The following is a 17,798-nucleotide window of genomic DNA, read 5'->3' as shown; positions in this document are numbered from 1 at the left end:
TGAGCCCCTCCCCAGGCCATGCTCTGTGGGGTGGCATCTCTCTGCGGTGATCCCAACTTGCATAGCTATTGTGGGGTCCTTCTGTGTCTGACTCGTCACCAGTCTAATCTCTGGGTGGGATCTCTAAGGCTCCATCTCCACTGCACTTATAACCAGTGATGAGCTGCCAAAATCTTAACAACCGGTTCCCTACCGGGTCTTCGGCAGCACTTTGGCAGCGGGTCCTTCACTCGCTCTGGGTCTTCGGCGGCACTTCGGCGGCAGGTCCTTCAGTACCGCCGAAGACCTGGAGCGAGTGAAGGACCCACCGCCGAAGTGCCACCGAAGACTCAGAGCACCGCCCGGTGAGTGCAAGCCCCACGTGTTTTTTTACGTTTTTTTTTTTTTTAGTCATCCCTGCCGGGGCCCACTCGAAACTGTTCGAATCGGGCCCTGCACTTCCTATCCGGCCCTGCACATCGGGGTTGCAAAACTGTATCGGGGGCCGGGTAGGGAAGGCTGTGCCTCCCAAAACAGCCTGTCCCCCGCATCCAACCCCCACTGACGTCCTGCCCCCGACTGCCCTCCTCAGAACCTGCAACCCATCAACCCGCCCCACTCCTTGTCCTCCGACCACCCTCTCCCGAGACCCCCCCCACCCTAACTGCCCCCCAGGACTCCACCCCCTATGCAACTCACCCAGCTCCCTGTCCCCTGACTGCCCCGACTCCATCCACCACCACCCCTACAGAGCCCTGGAACTCCCGCACCTACCCCCCCCGTTCCCCATCCCCTGACCACCCCCCCAGAACCTCCGCCCCCTCCAACCCCTCCCTGTCCCTTATCCAACCCCTCCTCCCAGCCCCGGCCCGGCCCCCTTACCATGCTGCTCAGGGCAGCGTGTATGGATGCCGCAAGGCCCGCTGGAGCTCGCAGCCCCACCTCCTTACCATGCCGCTCAAAGCGGCAGGAGCTGCCGAGCTGCCTAGGAGCGGTCCAGAGTGCTGGCGCTGGGCTCTGCGAGAGGGGGGAGGCCGGGGGAGGGGCTGGGGGACCCGCCCCAGCCGGGAGCTCAGGCAGGCCAGACAGGACGGTCCCGCGGGCCGGAGTTTGCCCACCCCTTTAACAACCGGTTTGCGCGAACTGGCTCCAGCTCACCACTGCTTATAACTGAGCACGGGAGCACGAGCACAGTTGTGTTGTCGTGTGGATGGTAGCTAAGCAGTGTCCCCAGTGCCCTAGAGACCTGCTGCAGAGTTGTGACTGGCTCCAGCAACTCCATTATAGTTGTACCACAGACAGGGCCTGAGCCACGCTGTAGTTTGTTGATGTCCCTCAAGACGATGATACGAGGAGCTGTGCCCGTGTTAGGCAGCCAGATGGCGACATTGCTTATTATTTAATTCTGAACATCCTAACGCCCCCAGTTCTCAGCTCCCCGAGGGCACCTCTCCTCCGCACAGATGGGGAGTGCAGCCGCACCAGCAGCCCCTGCTCAGCTTTGAGGTGCTACCCGTGACATGCTGCCCATCTTTGGGTGGGTGAGGACACACTACTGCCCTAAAGGTGAGGAGGAGAATGGCAGCTTCCTCCAGGCAAAAGCTAAAGACGGGGCTGAGATACTTGGCTAATGGCCGCTGGCGAGATCTCTGTTGCTTTAGTGCACTGGGGCATCAAGACATAGTGGGCTGTTAGGCTGAGAAAAGGGCTGATTATAAAAGTACTGTCAGAGCGATAGGGGCCATTATGTAGATGGGAAACTGAGGTCCAGAGAAACTACGTGGCAGAATAGGGAATTGAACCTGGGGCTCCTGAGGCACAAGCTAGTGCCCTAACCATGGGGCAATTCCTTCTCCCCTCTTTTCCAGCAGGGGTGACTGTGCTATCACCCCATAAGAGGAGAGGTCGGGGGGGGGTGACTGTCCTGTCCCGTAGCCCCCGCAAGGAGTGTGAAATTGTCAGGAAACTGCCTTCATAAATGTGAGGGGATCTCCACTTCCGGCCTGTGTGTGCAGGGAGAGCCCGGTTCTCCTCCCTGGGGGGAACTGACCCCTCCTTGGCTTTAGAAGCCCAGAGGAAATCAGCGGCTGCCTGATAGTAAGGCAGAGCCATGAGAGGTGGCGGGGGGCTGGGGGTTCCTCTCCTGACACCAAGGCAGGGTTGGCAATGACGTGGGCCTGTCGTGGGCCCTGTCCAGCCTAGGCAGTGTCTTTCTCTCTTTCCCCGGGGAGGATTTAGGCTGCTCAGATGGCAACGCTTGTGTGACTTGTCCTGCCGGCCTGAGGACTGGAGCCCTGTCTCAGTAGGAAGGGTCTGGCCAGGGCACCGCAGAGCCTGCTGACCCCACAGGATCTCCCAGCCCTGCCCTGGCGGGGAGGGAGCTGGGTCTGAGCCAGCCAGTGCGTGGCCCCCTTGCGGATGGTGCTGGTGAGGAGGCTGAGCTGTGGTGGTGCCCTGTGGCCTGGGTGCCTGTCTTCTAGGAGCTGGGCTGGAGCCCACACCCACTGGCTACCTGCGAGGCTCCTAGGCCTGGCTGGGTTTGGCTGCTATTGCTACCTGTCCCCCTCCTCACCATGCGCAGACAGGCGGAGCTGCCCCTGCCTGCCGAGGGCTGCGGGCGGCTCCCTTCGGAGGTAATTACCCCTCAGCATGGCACAGCTGAGGCCCCTGTTCCAGGGAAGCACAAGGCCCTAGCTCCCTCCCTGGTGCCCATGTAGCTGGGACCCAGACTTGGATTCCCACCTGGCAGCCGCTAGCACTGTCAGCCCTGCAGCTTCTCTCCTAGTGTCCCGTCAAACCTCCCTGGGGCAGGTGCTCACCAGCTGCATTCTCCCCAGTGAGTCCCCCCTGAAATCCCCGTCTCCTCCCGCAGACTCACTGGGGCCCGTTTCCTCCGAGTGTGGCGAGGCTGCAGCTGCAATACAAAGGCTGCCAATTTGGGGGGGGGGGTCAAAGCAAGACAGTGGTTGGGGGGCGAGGCGAAAAGCACTTGTTAAAGTGAACAGCTGTGGCTGCAGATCTTCCCTGCAGGCCGTACAGCTGCCCGCTGAGGGGAGTGCAGCAGGAGCCCAGCATGCCCTCATCTCTGCATGTCCTTGCAGAGCCCTGTGTCGTTAGCAAGCAGCCCTTGGTCAGCATCCTCATTAGAGACGGGAAGGGGAAAGCAGAGAGATTTTAATGAGGTTTAAAGAGGCTTCCACGAGCTAATAATAGCAGGTCCTTTGTGGGGCCCAACAGAGGGTGAGATGCCGCGACCCAGGGCCCGATTCTGCCCTCGCTGTCACCGGGATCAATAAGGAGGAGCCCCGCTGACCATACCAGCAAGGGGAGACATGGAGCCTACCTCGTAGTCTGGAAACATCCTGCCCAGGTCCTGGTGCCTCCTCAGATCCACCAAGCAAAAGTGGATGGATCTGGCCACGTGGTGAGAATAAGGAACCTGAGGGTAGCGGAGCTGCCCCAGAGCGGGAGATTGGAGACTCTTCTGGGGAACAGCTTCATGGCAAGTTTAAATGGGAGGAGGATGGGTACCACTCCCAGTAACTTCTGCTTGAACATTCCCTGCAGTCTCGTCAGAACTAACCTTAGAGCTGATCCTATTGAGGTATCAGCAGCTTAACGGTGTCTGGGACAATAAGCAAAGAATCCTGTGGCACCTTATAGACTAACAGACGTTTTGGAGCATGAGCTTTCGTGGGTGCATCCGACAAAGTGGGTATTCACCCACGAAAGCTCATGCTGCAAAACGTCTGTTAGTCTATAAGGTGCCACAGGATTCTTTGCTGCTTCTACAGAACCAGACTAACACGGCTACCCCTCTGATACTTGGGACAATAAGACAACTCAAAGCCTGGGATTTCTGCCCTCCAGATCATTCCAGAGTTCTCCAGAAGTGGCGCTGAGGATTTGTTGATGTAAAACTCCGAAGGGGCCAGGATCTGAAATCCAGAATAGTGTATCTAGCAAGGCCTGGGGTGCCTGTGGGCAGCCAGTGCTTATCAGTCCCAGCCTCGAGCGGGTGGGGATCTTGATATCAAAAAAACTGTCTGGAAATCTCCGCTGGATTCAGTTCCTTCCAGTTGAACCCATCCAGGCTGCAGATGGATGGACAGCACGGTGACTCATACGCGAACATCTTCCTGTGCCTGCACTTTGCTCTGGAGTTATAAATGACCAGTTGTCTGTGTGGGCTCCTCCAGGGCTATGTTAATGGGGCAGTTAATGTGCGGGGGTGGGGTTGTCCCTGGATGATAGTTTTCTTTTAATCCCCCTGTTGGCGTGACAGGAGTCTGTTTGGTCTCTGCCATGGCCTGGCATTCAGGAGCTGGGTTGGGTTTCCTTACAGGCAGCGCTGGCGCTGGAGGGTGGTGTGTGTGCGCAGTGGGTGGAGGGGTTACACTTCCTAACCATATTTAAAACCAAGACCGGATCATTCAGGAGTAGGGGCTGGGGCCACGAGGTTGAGCGTTTTGCTGTTGTCTCCTGGCACCGGATCTTTACGTTTGAAAGCTGCTGGGTTGTTTTTATAGCTTCCAGGGCTTGGTAAGAAGCGCTAGCAAGCCCTGGCGAGATCTCTCCGCTGCTCGCTTGGAGCGCTGATGTACAGCACAAGGAGTTGCCGAGGTAGATGTACTGCTTGCAGCTGGATAGGCTGCTGCCCCCCCGCCCCAGGGGAACCTGCTCCTGCTCCAGTGTCTGTTGCTGTTGCACTTGTTAGTCACAGAGATTAGTGAGTGTAAATGTCTTGTTGGCACAGTCAGTAACTAGCTGCTGTTTTATCTTGAGAGAAACAAGGTGAGTGAGATGACGTCTTATTGGACCAACTTCTGAGCTACACAGAGCAGCAGCCACAGCAACACTTGGGTCCGTCTGTGAACCCCGAGTGTGCAGGTGGCAAGTTTCTCTGTGTCGCTGTGTGTTCCTGGCTGGCCACACATCCCAGCTGAAGCCGTGGACCTTCTGCCCGACACACCTCACAAGTGCATTTGTCCTCCTGGTTATTAATGACCGGAGCTGCCTCCTGTGATCGCGCCGTAGATACGAATAGAGCCGCGCTGGCTGCAGGGAAGGAGCCTCTCCCAGGAAGTGTGAGCGCCCGTGGTGCCAATCCACGCACCGGCCTCCTGAACTCCGTGTAAATGTTTAGGTGCAGCCCCACAGATCTAAGCGTTTGCGCGTCTAAAGGATTTCCCACCTAAACCTGGTTTTCCATGAGTAGGATTTTACTTACCGTGTGCATCTGTGAGTCACGCAGCTTGAGGAGAGGAGAAAGCTGAATTCTGAAGGGCTGGGAGGGTTCCTGTTCACAGTTAGTGTGACAGTGACAGGAGGGGGAGCTGCTGTGAGGACCCCTAAATTCTGCAGGGCTGTCCCACTTCAAATGACTGTCAGTGGATGATGGGGGGATTGGGAAATGTAAGGGAGGAGCATTAAAACCAGGAGGGGAAGAACCCTGTATGAGAAAAGTGCATGTAGTGTCCCTGAGCGGTGTAGCTGCCTGTCCTGTGAGACGGGGCTTGTCAGGCAATGACTGCATGCTACCCCCTGTAGGCGGGTAGGGAACACTGCATCTTTTAGGGTGCAATGTTGTAATATCCTTCAGGAAGTCAGAACGCGCCACGTCCTCGGTTCCAGTGCCAACCCCAGGTTGTCCCATCCCACTCTGAGTATTGCTGCCTGGATACCAGAGTGCCATACAAACTGTGAAGTAGTTCATGGCCCGTGGGCCCCTCTCTCCTGCCCACCTGCTGGGGTGGGACATTGTTACCTGTTCTGAGCATTTCTCCCATGGGTGTGACATCGCTTTCTCCTTGTGTCTCACAGGTGAGCCATCACCCACCAGCTGCGGCCCATCATGTGTATTCCAAGCAAGGCTGGACGCTGTGGCAGGAAATCACAATTGCCAGCAAGTTCAGGGGCAAATACCTCTCTATCATGCCACTGGGTAAGTGAGTAGCCCAGACACTGAGTGTTAACACCTGGGTGCATTTGCTGTGCTTGCGCAGCACTCCGAATGTTTGGCCCGTGCCCTGATCCCATGGGGATCACATAAACCCTGCGGAGGGTCTGAACTGAGAGGCCAAATTGGACTGATTTTCCTTTGCTACATGTCCACAGGGAGAGACACGGGCACTTAAATCCAGCAGCCAGGGAAACCAGGCAGATCTGAGGGGTAGGAGGAGACACAGATGGTCCAGATTTGCGTGTTCTCTAGATGCAGGGAGGCAGGGCTGTCTTGTGGCTACTACTGGAGTCAGGATTCCTGGGTTCTTTTCCTGGCCCTGTCACTAACTGACTGGAACTTAGGGTAGGATTTTCCAAAGCCGCTAAGAGCACAAGTCTTATCACTGCTGAGTCACGCAGGGACTTTGGAAATTCCATCCTTAACACTCTCCCCATCTGCAACATGGAGATGATGGTCCCAACCCCACAGGGGAGAGGCAAGGCTTTGTCCAAAGCACTAGCTTGTGCCTTGTTCAGTCCCTGCTTCCTACCAGACTCTAGCCAGCAGGGGGCAGCGATACACAAACTATCCAGAACACACAAAGCAGCTGTCAGGCTGTCGGTCCCTGGGGCGCTGCAGAGTTGGTGGGTGCCCGGCAGGGACTCTGGGATGATTGCAAGTCAGGCTGAAAGAGTCGGTGGCGCTGTTTGACAGCTTTGGGTACTGAAATGGTTCCTAGTGAATGTTTTTTTCAGTTACAGAATTTCTCTCTGCACCCTTTGGCCCTTTCTCGTTTCCGTGTGCGGAGCTGACTTGTTCTAGTCGGTGGGCGTCTGGCTTCCTGCTGGCTTGTGAACTAGGCTCTCCTTAAATTATATTTAAGATACTTAACATGTCTAGCGATTTCCTCCCCCTTTTAGTTCGATGCAGTGACGCTCTGGACCTGCAGTTTCCCTTACAAAGAATTTGCTCTGGGTCAGTATCAGACTTTCTGCACTGACTGTTCCCCTTTGATAGTGCTCTGTCTCAGAGCTCTACCTACCACTTAGTCCAGGCCTGACAAGCATCTTGGATGGACGTGGCTCCAGTTACCTGGTGGAAAGGTCTTGGCTGGGGTTCGTGGAAATGTGCAGGATCTGTAGGGGCCAGGTCCCAGGTGCAATAAACTTGGGTCCACTGTTCCTACACAGGCAGGAATGGCGGGTTATTCAGCTCTCTTAGCAGCAAAGAAGTGCTGCCTTGCATTTAAAGGAAGAAGTCCAGGCAAGGGTTCTGTGGCTGCTGGCACAGCTCACAAGGGAGCAGCTAAGTATATTTGCTCCATGCTTCTGAGTCTCCTTGTCCTTGATTCAGGCCTTTTACCTTCAATGAAGATGCTACCTCCGCCGATGGGAGGCATTCTCCCATTGGCATAGAGAATCCACCTCCCCAAGAGGCAGTAGCTAGGTCGACGGAGAATTCTAGCACTGTCTACACTGGGCGTTCAGTCGCTTTAACAGCGTCACTCAGCAGTGTGGATTTCTCACACCCCCGAGCAACATAGTTATACTGACCTAACTTCCCAGTGTAGACGTGGCTTGACACCATGCTGCTCCTTGACGATCCGAGAGTCTGGCTCTGCCTGTGAGTGTACAGCCGCGTCCTGGATTCAGCCTGCTCCGGAACACGGGGGATCGGATATCTTGCTCCAGTGACTTGCTGAGGGAATTTCCTTGGAATCAGATAGGAGGAGGAATTTTGCAGCTGTCTCCCAAGCCGTGAGCAGGGGAAAGCGCTGTGCTCTCCCCCAACACACACACTGATGAGGGGCTCCCTCGTGCTTCACAAATCCAAGCCCACGTAGGGGATGCCCAGCCGGCAGTGAGAGGTGTGACTGCAGCATGTGGAGACATACCCAAGCTAGCTTTGATCTAGCTCCCTCCAGTACCAAGCTGGCTGCTCGAGAACCTGCCCTGGGTGCGGTCGCAGCGTCACTGCTATTGGTGTACGTTGGCATAGATGACTCGAGCCTCCCAATACTGGGGGGGGGCATGTCACTGCCCCACGTGTTTCCTCTGCTCAGCGACACCCCCACACACATACCCTGGTCCCAGCCCAGGGCCGCCGCGCTCTCCCTGCCCTTCCTGAGTTATGGGGCGGGGGCCTCTGTCCTTCTCCCTCTGTGCCTCCGCCCCGGCATGTTCGGCTGCTCTCCCTGGCAGCTGGGCCCAGGTGGGCAGTGAGAGGGACTGCTGAAGTCGGCACTCCCAGTGGCTGCCTGAGAGAGCCCAGCTGGGGAGGCAGCAGCTGCCCTGCCCCTCTGCTCCCTGCCGGGCCTGGCTGCTGGGGACAGGGGCCGAGCGAGCTGGAAACGTGCTGGGGGAAGAGGGGACTCCAGCTCACTCAGCCCCAGGTCCCAGCAGCCAGGCCTGGGCGGGGCCTGCCCCAGCCAGGCTCTCGCAGCAGTCGCCGCGCTGCACAGAGCAGCGACCCGGAGCAGCTGGCATGAGAAGTGGCTGGTCCCGTCCCTTCCGCTCCCTGCCTGGGCCCAGCTGCCAGGGACAGGGCTGCTCGTGCAGGAGGGCAGGCGTAGTGGGAGAAGGACAGAGCCCTTCTTCCTCCCCTCCACCCCCCGCAGGCAAAGCAGAAATTGGGGGGGCACCTGACCCCCACATGCATCACCCATGTACGCAGAGCTCTCCCCACTCCCAGCAAGCCAGTGGCCTGGGCAGAGTTCCCTCCTCCGCCCCCACCACCGTGACCCCGTACGGCGCTTCACCTTTCAACGGTTCCTTTTTAAATACAAGTTCAGCCTGGGCACAGCTGGAGGGAAGAGGTTCCACCGCATGGACAGCGCTGCCCGGTCTGCACAGCCCCCAAGCGCTATTTCCCCGGGGGGCGGGCGGAGCTGTGACTGGCCAGCCTGCCCCAGGCAGCCCAGCCATGTTCCCAGCGGGGCGCCGGCCACGCTGCTGGCCCCTGTCCTGAGCCGGGGCCGTGCTGGCCTGCTCCCATCAGCACAGTGCGCGGAGCGGAGGGAAGAGCTCACATCTGCCAAGTGGGAAAAGCCTTAAGCCAGGAAACATGGTTCAGCTTTTCAGCTCCTAGCAGGGGGCTTGGGAGCAGCGGCGAGCTGAATGAAGAGGTGGGAATGACGAATGAGAAGGGCTGGTGTCCCTTTAAGAAAAATGCTGAGGTCTTCACCGGGTGAGACCAGGTCTACACTAGGGAACTTACAGCAGCACCACGGGGGCGATGCTCGTGTAGCCGCTCTCCCAGCGACATGATAAAACCATCGAAATGAGTGACAGTCGCTGTGTCTGCCGGGGAAGCTCTCCTGCCGACATAGCGCTGTGCACACGAGCGCTTATGCCGGTGAAACGTGCGTTGCTCAGAGGGGTGTGGTTTCACACCCTGAGTGACATACGTTTTGCTGACATCAGTGCTAGTGTAGACATGTCCGTAGTCTGGTGTCTTCATGGTGCTGCTCCAGGATAGCACAGTATCTGACTGTCCCCTAGCATGGGACTGTCTCCCTCACCTCCCTCTGCTTCCACAGGTGCCATCCATCTAGAATTTCACTCCAGCGGGAACCACTACGTCTGGAGGAAGGTCACCTCCACTGTTCACAACATCATTGTGGGCAAGCTCTGGATCGACCAGGTCAGTGGTGAGCGGCGCGAGGATCCTGGTCCCTCCAGGCCACACTCCACGTGTTGTGTCCTGGTTTATTTTGTTAGCGTGCTCCAGAGAAGGGGGGCTGGCTTCTGGAGGGGGCAGTGGAAGGATCCCAGCGGCTGACTGTCGGGAGAGGCTTCCCCTCCTCTAATATGGCCCCCACCCCTTCATAACCTTCTGAGAAGGAAGATCTATCCCACCAGCTGCAGCAGGCACATGGGGAGGCCCCTTTGTCAGGTCCACCTTGGAGCTCCCATGGGGTTACGGGTGGCAGAACTGGCATCCCTGGGTAGCCCCCTTCTGCCCCCTGGAGCTGGCCCTGGCCTTTCTGCCCAGGCTGAGTGATGCTCCCAGTCCAGCACTGGTTTTCCCTCTCCCTGTGTACTGGTACAGCCCCAGTGTACTGGTACAGAGCTGCTAGGCTGGCTTCTATCGTCGACACCCACTGGGAGCCCAGGGTGTTAGCTGGCACAATGGGAGACAAGCATTGCTGCTTTGCATGTGAACAAACTGAAACTAAGTCCTGATTTGTCTCCTTGCAAACCCTCTCCCTGCCTGTGATTCTGTGTCTTTTCTCTAGTCGGGTGACATAGAGATTGTGAACCACAAGTCAAAAGATAAATGCCAGCTGAAATTTACACCCTACAGCTATTTCTCCAGAGACATCCCCCGAAAGGTACGTACCCAGAAAAACCCAACTCGGTTAAGCAGCCTCACACGTGGCAGAGGCCCTGATTCTTCCCTCCGGGCAGTGCCAGTTGCCAACGGGGTGGGATAGCTGGTGGTTGTGGACAGCCAGTACCTGGGGCAGCAGGGGTCCAGCAACCCAGAAATAAAGTTGATGATTATTTCCTTGAAACTGTGCTGTCGCCCTCTAGTGGCTAGCTCCCTGCACCGCATGGGATGTGATGGCTTATATTTACCTCTATTCTAGCGCTCCCAAGGCTAGATAGAATGAAGCGAACTGGCCACTGCATTCACGTCCCTCCCCGCCGTGTCAAACGGGTTCCATCTCTCTCCTCCAGCGTTTGAGACCCAGGAAGGGCGAGACGAAGCTGGACGGGTTGGGTCTGGGATGAACCCCAGCATGAAGTGGGGGTCTGGGTGTTCTACCAGGTCTCATTGCTGCCATACCAGAACCAGGCCTTCTGAATGACACCAGGCCCCGGTGCTTACCATGGGCAGCCAGGAGGGTGCTGTGGGCACCACTCTTGTCTCTGTCCTCTGGATCTTTGCAAGCTCCGCCGTCGTAAGCCCATGTGATTTTCTTCCCCGGTGCCAGGTGACGGGCGTGGTAACGGATGCTGATGGGAAGGCGCATTACGTCATGTCTGGCACGTGGGATGAAAATATGGAGTGCTCCAAGATAGTGCAAAGCAGCCATGGCAGCACCAGCTCGGAGGGCAAGCAAAAAACCGTCTACCAGACGCTGGCCCCAAAGGTCCTGTGGAAGAAATATCCTCTCCCGTGAGTCCTCCCCGCAGGCTTGGTGTGCTGTGGTCATGCACTTCAACAGCTGCTGCATTTCAGCCCAGAGGTGGCTGCAGTTCAGTGGTGGGCAAAGTGATCTGAGAAATAGGGACTTACTCCAGCTCTGGCCAGTGCAGAATGGGGACCAAGAGGAACAGCCATGGGTAGTGGTGCTATGAGGCACATTTTGCTGTTTCTCTGAGGTTTGCTGCTAACTGCAGCATCTCCCACCCTTGAGTATATACCCAGGGTCCTGGGTAGGTGGGGCTAGCCCGCTCTGTGGCCAGTGCGACCGCACCTTCAGTGCTGTTGTCCCTCGTTCTGGCTACATCAACCCATCTAGCGAGATCACAGCTAACTTGAGTATGTCTTTACGTGCTGCAATCACACCTCAGATGGCAGCGTAGACAGACCCTCAGTTGTAAACAGTGTTAGGGACTTTACGGCAGCATGGCTTAGAATGGGATAACATGGCTTTCAACACTAAAGGGTGTTCTACAAAGCCATGTTACAAGCATGTTCCAGAACCATGTCTGGAGCCGGCAGGAGCTGGTTTCTAACATGGGTCTGAACGTTATAGTTCACTCCCTTTCCAGAACAGTCTCATGAGCTAACGTTGTTCCTGGAAGAATTGTGAAGAAGTACTTAGCCCAGTTTGGAAAACTGCTTTACTGACACCGTTAACCCATGTTCATGTAACTACTTTCCATGCCAGCTTAGCAATCCGTGTGGCCCGGTTTCCACCCTATCGAGTCTTCATGCTACATTGCGTTGCCTTTTTGGCTCGCTGCTGAGAGCTAATGCCAAAGGCCATTAGCCCTCCGCATGCAGCTGCTGTCAAACATGTGGCACAAGCGGCAAAGCACTACTGCACGCTTCTGGCTTTTCTCTGGAATTCCTCCTATTCTCTGGGATGACTCTTGCCAGCTTGGTTGTGGGGCAGCAGCACTGCTGGATGCTGGGCAGGTGGGGGAAGTGTGGTTGGGAGTGACCTCTGCCCTCTCGACCTCCTAGCCAGTGGCACAGAGTGTAGGAGGAGCCCATGACCCCTGAGGAAGATCATGGAGCAGCACTGGTTGAACTGTTCTCTCATGTGAAGAGCATTTCCTTAAGCATTTCCATTGGGGTGGTAGGAGGAAAGGCTCCCCAAAGTAAGAATTCTGCCTCCTCACTGAGGACTCCCTGCACTCCAGGCAGGTAGTGTGGCCAGGTCTGGATCTAATGGTAGGAGATGCTTAGATACCTCAGTGATGGGCCATGCAAGCAGATGGATGGATGAAGACCCTTCGTATCTGGGTGAGTGGAAGAATCCACCTGCTAACCTGACCCCTTCTCCTCCAGGGAGAATGCCGAGAACATGTATTTCTTCTCTGACCTGGCCCTGACCCTGAATGAGCCTGAGGAACGAGTGGCACCCACAGACAGCAGGCTGAGGCCCGACCAGCGGCTCATGGAGAATGGCAAGTGGGATGAGGCCAACGTGGAGAAGCAGAGGCTGGAGGAGAAGCAAAGGGCCGTCCGTCGCAGGCGGGAGGCGGAAGCCGTGGAGGCCTTGGAGGAAGGTGAGTTTGGGTTGCAGGGTTCAGTAGGTAACCAGGGGACTCGGGGAGGCTGCTGGTCCCAGGCCGTGGGAGCTGCGGCCAAAGGGAGGCAGCAAGTCAGTCAAGTGTCCCGAGTCCCAGAAGAACCATCCCTCAGTCTGCCGGAACAGCACAATCCCGAACTGGCAGAGGGTTGGGCCGGGAGCCTGGTCGCTCTTTCCCTTCTCTAGACACCTTCGAGGAGTTTAATGGACTCAGCTGAGGGCTGGGACTCAGGCGCCCAACGGAGGTTCTGTTTCAGACTTGCTGGGTGACTGTGGGCAAATCCTTCCCCCTCTGCCAGCTAGCCCACCTGTAAAATAGGGACAGTGCTGCTTCCCGCCCCCCTCCAGCCCCCCGGTAAAGTGATCTGAGATTCCAGGACCAGCTGTGCTGTGTCATGATTGATGTGGCAGGGGAACCCGCCTCCAGCTGCAGTCATGCCCATCTCCTCTCCTGAGCTGGCTGGGCACAACCTCTGAGCCTTCCAGCTCTGACACTCCACCACGTGTGTCTTTGGGAGCCAGCCACAGCACATGGACGTTACCAGCTCCCATGGGAGGCCTGGGCTCATGAATTCATAGGGCTGGCTGGTCCTTCTAAGTAGCAGGAGTTCCAAGAGCAATGGGTGACCCATGCATGGTCTGTTGGGCTGATTCTGATCCCTATGTTCCTGTGCACTGCAGTACGCTGACAGCACGGTGGGGATGCCAGCAGAGCTGCCTGGCTTCCCTACGAGACGTGCAACCAACCCTTGTGCTGCGTTCTCCACTCTCGACAGGCAAAGACTACGAAGGCTACATCCCACTGTGGTTTGAGAGGAAGGTGGATCCCCTGACAGGGGAGCTGATCTGTGTTTACAAGGGTGGATACTGGGAAGCCAAGGAGAAACAGGACTGGGATCTGTGCCCTGATATCTTCTGAGCTGCTCCTCCCATGCCAGGCTGGCAGGCCACAGGAGAGGAGGAGGAGGAGCACCTGGGACGCATCGGGCAGCATCCTGCTGTTTATGTCACAGCGCACAGAAACACACACAGAGTAAATAAATACAGAAATTTAAAAGAAAATAAATCAAAACAGGGATTCCAAACCTATTTTTTTATGCACTAATAAAATAGCATTCAGTGTTTTTTTAACGGTGGCGTTTTTTTAGCTACTAATTAGGAACAAAGACACGTTGAATCTGGTTCCTTTTTAGCCTAGCGTATTTATTGCTGTCAGAAGTTGCTGCCTATATTTTTTGAAGCCTCAGCTTTATTCACTGAGACGTCGACTTCCAAAGATGCACGCGTTGCGGGGATACGATGCACAGTCCTTGGAGATCTTCCTTTTGACTTTTTTCCCCATTTGTGTATGGACTTAATTTTTAAAAAATCTGCTTGTAGTTCAGGTTCCTTTTTACAGACACAAGCAACTCTCTGATCCCATTCATCTCCGAAGCTCTAGGGAGAAGATGACTTTTCTAGGGATGGTAGATTAGGTGCTTATTCTTAGGTTCTTTCCATAGTTCCCAGCAGTGCCCGATGCTCCCACAGCTATGAATTAGGTTCTTTCTGAAGCTATTTAGGTGACTTTATTGGCGGATTATTTGAGTGGATTTTTTCCAGTCTGCAATATTGAGTTGATATTTTTTAGAACCGTCTCTAACAAGATGCTTTTTTGGATCATGTTTGTTTTGGTTTTTCCCTGCAACTCTGTCTTAATTGGAAACCGTTCCTTCCCGAGAGCAGACAAGAGGCGATCTGTCTAGGGAGACTTCTTAAATTTGCCCTCAGTCAGAGTAAAGTCAGCCCCTTCGTGGACTAGAGCCAAGACCCTTACTCAGCAGTTCCAGTACCAGTGCTTAGCGGGATCCACAGCTCACCCCAGCCCAGCACCTCAAGGCCCCTTCCCCCTCCATGCCTTGCAGTAGCAGTTAATGTTCCCAGCTCTCTACACCTTCCTGCGACACTTTCCAGGCAGGGTTTGGGCTCTGAGCTGCCCTTCGGACACCCGGCACAAAGGTTGATGCCACCGGCAGCTGTTGCATGGATGGTTCCCGTCATATTGCAATGTCAGTCCCCGTAAGGGACAGTTGGAGGTGCAGGGAACAGCGACACTCGTTTAGGCAGAGCTGTAGCGTGGTTCACGGCGAGCCTGGAAGTGTAGTGGGAGGCTCTTGAACAACCCTACCCGTTCCTTTCCCCCATTCCCATTCCTTGGGCTTCCTGCCATTTCCACCCCATCCCCCTGCTATCTCCGTGGGGTTCTTTCTCTTGTGCCCACCCCCAAGCTGGAGCTAGGGAGCAGAGCCTGGGGGGCTCAGCGGAGGAGCAGGAGGAGAGACGTGGTTACCTGGGATACAGCGAGAGGGAGGAGATGGCTGGCGGGATGCCCCCAGCTCCAGCACAGGGACCCCTGAGTGAGGCTGGCTCTGACTGGAGCTCGGTGTTGTGACTGGCTGCGAGTCGCTGTAGCACAGTCACACGGGACTCGTGGATCCCAGTTTCCACTCTCCTGATGCACAGAGACGGTCCAGATCCAAGATCCCCGAATGCAGCTGGAGGGGTGCAGGATTCCAGCGTGACCCCGTGACTATAATGGCTCTGAACACCCATTAAATCACCCTGCAGTCTGAGGGGAGAGCTGGCACAATGGGAGACAAACATTGCTGCTTTGCATGTGAACAAACTGAAACTAAGTCCTGATTTGTCTCCTTGCAAACCCTCTCCCTGCCTGTGATTCTGTGTCTTTTCTCTAGTTGGGTGACATAGAGATTGTGAACCACAAGTCAAAAGATAAATGCCAGCTGAAATTGCCAGTGTCCCACCTCTGGCATGACTGAGCCGAGCTGCTGAGCTCTGTCACAGGTGCCCCGGGAAAAGCCCAGAGACTTTTGGGCAGAAGGGGTGAGGGCAGCTGTACTTGGGGCTCGCACCAGCTGCTGGGAATGGGGCACAGCATTGCAATGGCCCAGGAGAAAGCCACTGGACCCAGTCTGCCCTAGGGCCCTGCAGGAAGGTGGCAGGCAATGGTTTGCTTTCACTGCTGTGTGCAGGCACCAGTCCTGGATTGTCACTGACTGCTCCAGCCCACGTGCATCTAGCCTATGGCCCCCCGTGCTGCCGGGCTTACTTAGATCCATGCAGTACTGCAGGCACTCAGTGACCAGAGTATCCCTCCCTGGGCAGCGGGCGGCCCTGAACCCAACACACTTTGGCATGTGGACTCGCTCCCCTCCAGGCCCCTGGCTCTGGACCGCCCCCCATTGCAACAATCCCCTTCCATAGGGCTCCTGCTGTTGTCATTATTAAGAATGTCCCACCACTGAACATCCGCTGAGCCCTCACGACAAACATTACAGCAAATACTGGGCCACACTCGCCCCTTAGGCTGTGATGCCGGTGGAACCAATGTCTGCCCTGATCTCCTGCTCCTGTGCCTCCCTTTCCAAGTGCCACCCCCAGTCGGATGGGGACAGAGGTCCGGGCACTTCTGCTGCCACCTCCCCACCAGAGTAATCTCCTTGCTGGGATACCGAGTGCTCCGGAGATGCCTGGAAAGGATGAGCCAAGCCCTCCAGGTGATAAATGAGCAACAAGAGAAGGTGACTCGCTCACACATCCTGCTCTGGTGTATATGGGTCTGGTGTCTAAACTGCAGGGTATCCCGAGAGAGCTCTGTCTGCGCTGCCGTTTGGGAATGGGAGTCCAGATCTGCACACTGATGAGACCTGCCGAGCATCCTGGGCTTGAGAGGGAGCCGTGTGAGAGCTCTCGGGAGGGCTAGAGGCAGGGTTCTGCCTTGTGTGCTTTCGTTTCTGATGTTTTCTGCTCTGGCTTGCCTCCATGTCACACCAACCGCTCTGCTCGCGTGGCTCAAAGGCCATGCTGGGGCCAGCCCCCATCCACGAGGGAAGAAAACTAGCAATAATGAACTTCAAGGCACTGGTAACTGGAAAACCCAGACTGCACAAGGGACTCGTATGCAATCAGGTTCCGAAGACCATCAGTCTCCTGGTCAGCCCTCTTCTCATCCACCACCCACAGACTGATTTACAACACATGTATGTATACAGTATATATACAACTTGTACAATGTAACATTAGTGATTGGCTATCAGTGTGGTAACACAGCTGATTTCCGTGTACCCTTTCACCTTTTATTTGCTTCTAATTTATATATAAATATATATAAAATTATTTTGCTTAAATTTATATGGTACATAATAGATGAAAAATAATGAAGACAGATATGGCTGTCTGAGGTTTTATAGTACAACCTGTATGGTATATTTCAGCTTATCTTTCAGGTAGGCTTGTTCTAAAATGAGCAGGGAGAGAGAGGTTTAAGGTATTTGCTTAATTAGCTAAGTAACAATTGCTCCAGAGCCAAATGCTTCCATGTTCAGAAGGTGTTAATTAGAAAAGATCCTTCCCTTTTAGAAAACCAGGCATTTCAGCTTGCTACGGCCTGGGCTACACTACACAGTTAGGTCGACATAAGGCAGCTTCCATCAACCTACCTCTGTAAGCGACTGCACTAAAATGTAGCTCCCATCGCTGTAACTCACCCATTACACCGACTGAATAACTCCACCGCCAATTTTTTCATTTTTTTTAAAAAGTCATTGATTTTAATCCCCCCTGAGAGCAGGGCATGGTGCGGGTGGGGGGAGGATTGGTCCCCAGCTGGAGCGAGGCAGGGGCCAGGGGCAAGAGCACACTGGGGCATGGGGGAGGATTAGTCCCTGCTGAGTGGAGCAAGGCAGGGGCTGGGGGTAAAAGCACAGTGGGGTGGGCGCTAGGTTGGCCTCTGGAGCACAGAAGGGGCCAGGGGTAAACAGGATTCCCCTCCCCCCCCACCCTCATAGAGCCGGTACCTACCTTCTCCCTGGTTCTGCGCCTCCTGGTGAAGACACCGCGGTAAGTAGATCTAAGTACATCGACGTCAGCGCCGCCATTCACACCGCTGACGTTGCGTATCTTAGATCGACCCCGCGCCGTAGTGGAGACAAGCACTTAGGTCGACTTAATTTTGTAGTGTAAACGTGCCCTCCAGGGAGGCTCTCAGTATTGCAGCCAGTTACCATGTGAGAAATTCAGTGCTGTGGTCTCCTCTTCTCTGCTTGCACAGCCTGGCCCTGGGTACCAGGGGCAGCCAGCGCAGGTGCACGCACAACTTGCAGC

At 55.6% G+C, this 17,798-nt stretch overlaps 1 protein-coding gene across 10 annotated transcripts in view; it reads left to right on the top strand.

Annotated features, from left to right (window-relative positions):
* Window positions 1–17,349, top strand: part of OSBP2 (oxysterol binding protein 2) — a 376,231-nt gene extending 358,882 nt beyond the window's left edge. For 8 of the 10 annotated variants that reach the window (XM_044989855.1, XM_044989856.1, XM_044989857.1 and 5 more), the window contains 6 exons: window positions 5,803–5,923; window positions 9,462–9,565; window positions 10,161–10,256; window positions 10,863–11,047; window positions 12,392–12,612; window positions 13,412–17,348. In XM_044989855.1, coding sequence (XP_044845790.1) covers window positions 5,803–5,923; window positions 9,462–9,565; window positions 10,161–10,256; window positions 10,863–11,047; window positions 12,392–12,612; window positions 13,412–13,554 — 870 coding nt within the window. In that variant the 3' untranslated portion in view covers window positions 13,555–17,348. Of the gene's footprint in view, window positions 1–5,802; window positions 5,924–9,461; window positions 9,566–10,160; window positions 10,257–10,862; window positions 11,048–12,391; window positions 12,613–13,411 lie in introns of all 10 variants that reach the window. The other 2 variants (XM_044989854.1, XM_044989863.1) reach the window with 1 other exon arrangement.
* Window positions 17,350–17,798: the final 449 nt, after the last annotated feature.

Source organism: Mauremys mutica, chromosome 16 (assembly GCF_020497125.1).
Source record: "Mauremys mutica isolate MM-2020 ecotype Southern chromosome 16, ASM2049712v1, whole genome shotgun sequence".
Lineage (NCBI taxonomy): Eukaryota > Metazoa > Chordata > Testudines > Geoemydidae > Mauremys > Mauremys mutica.
This window is presented reverse-complemented; position numbering and strand designations above follow the sequence as displayed.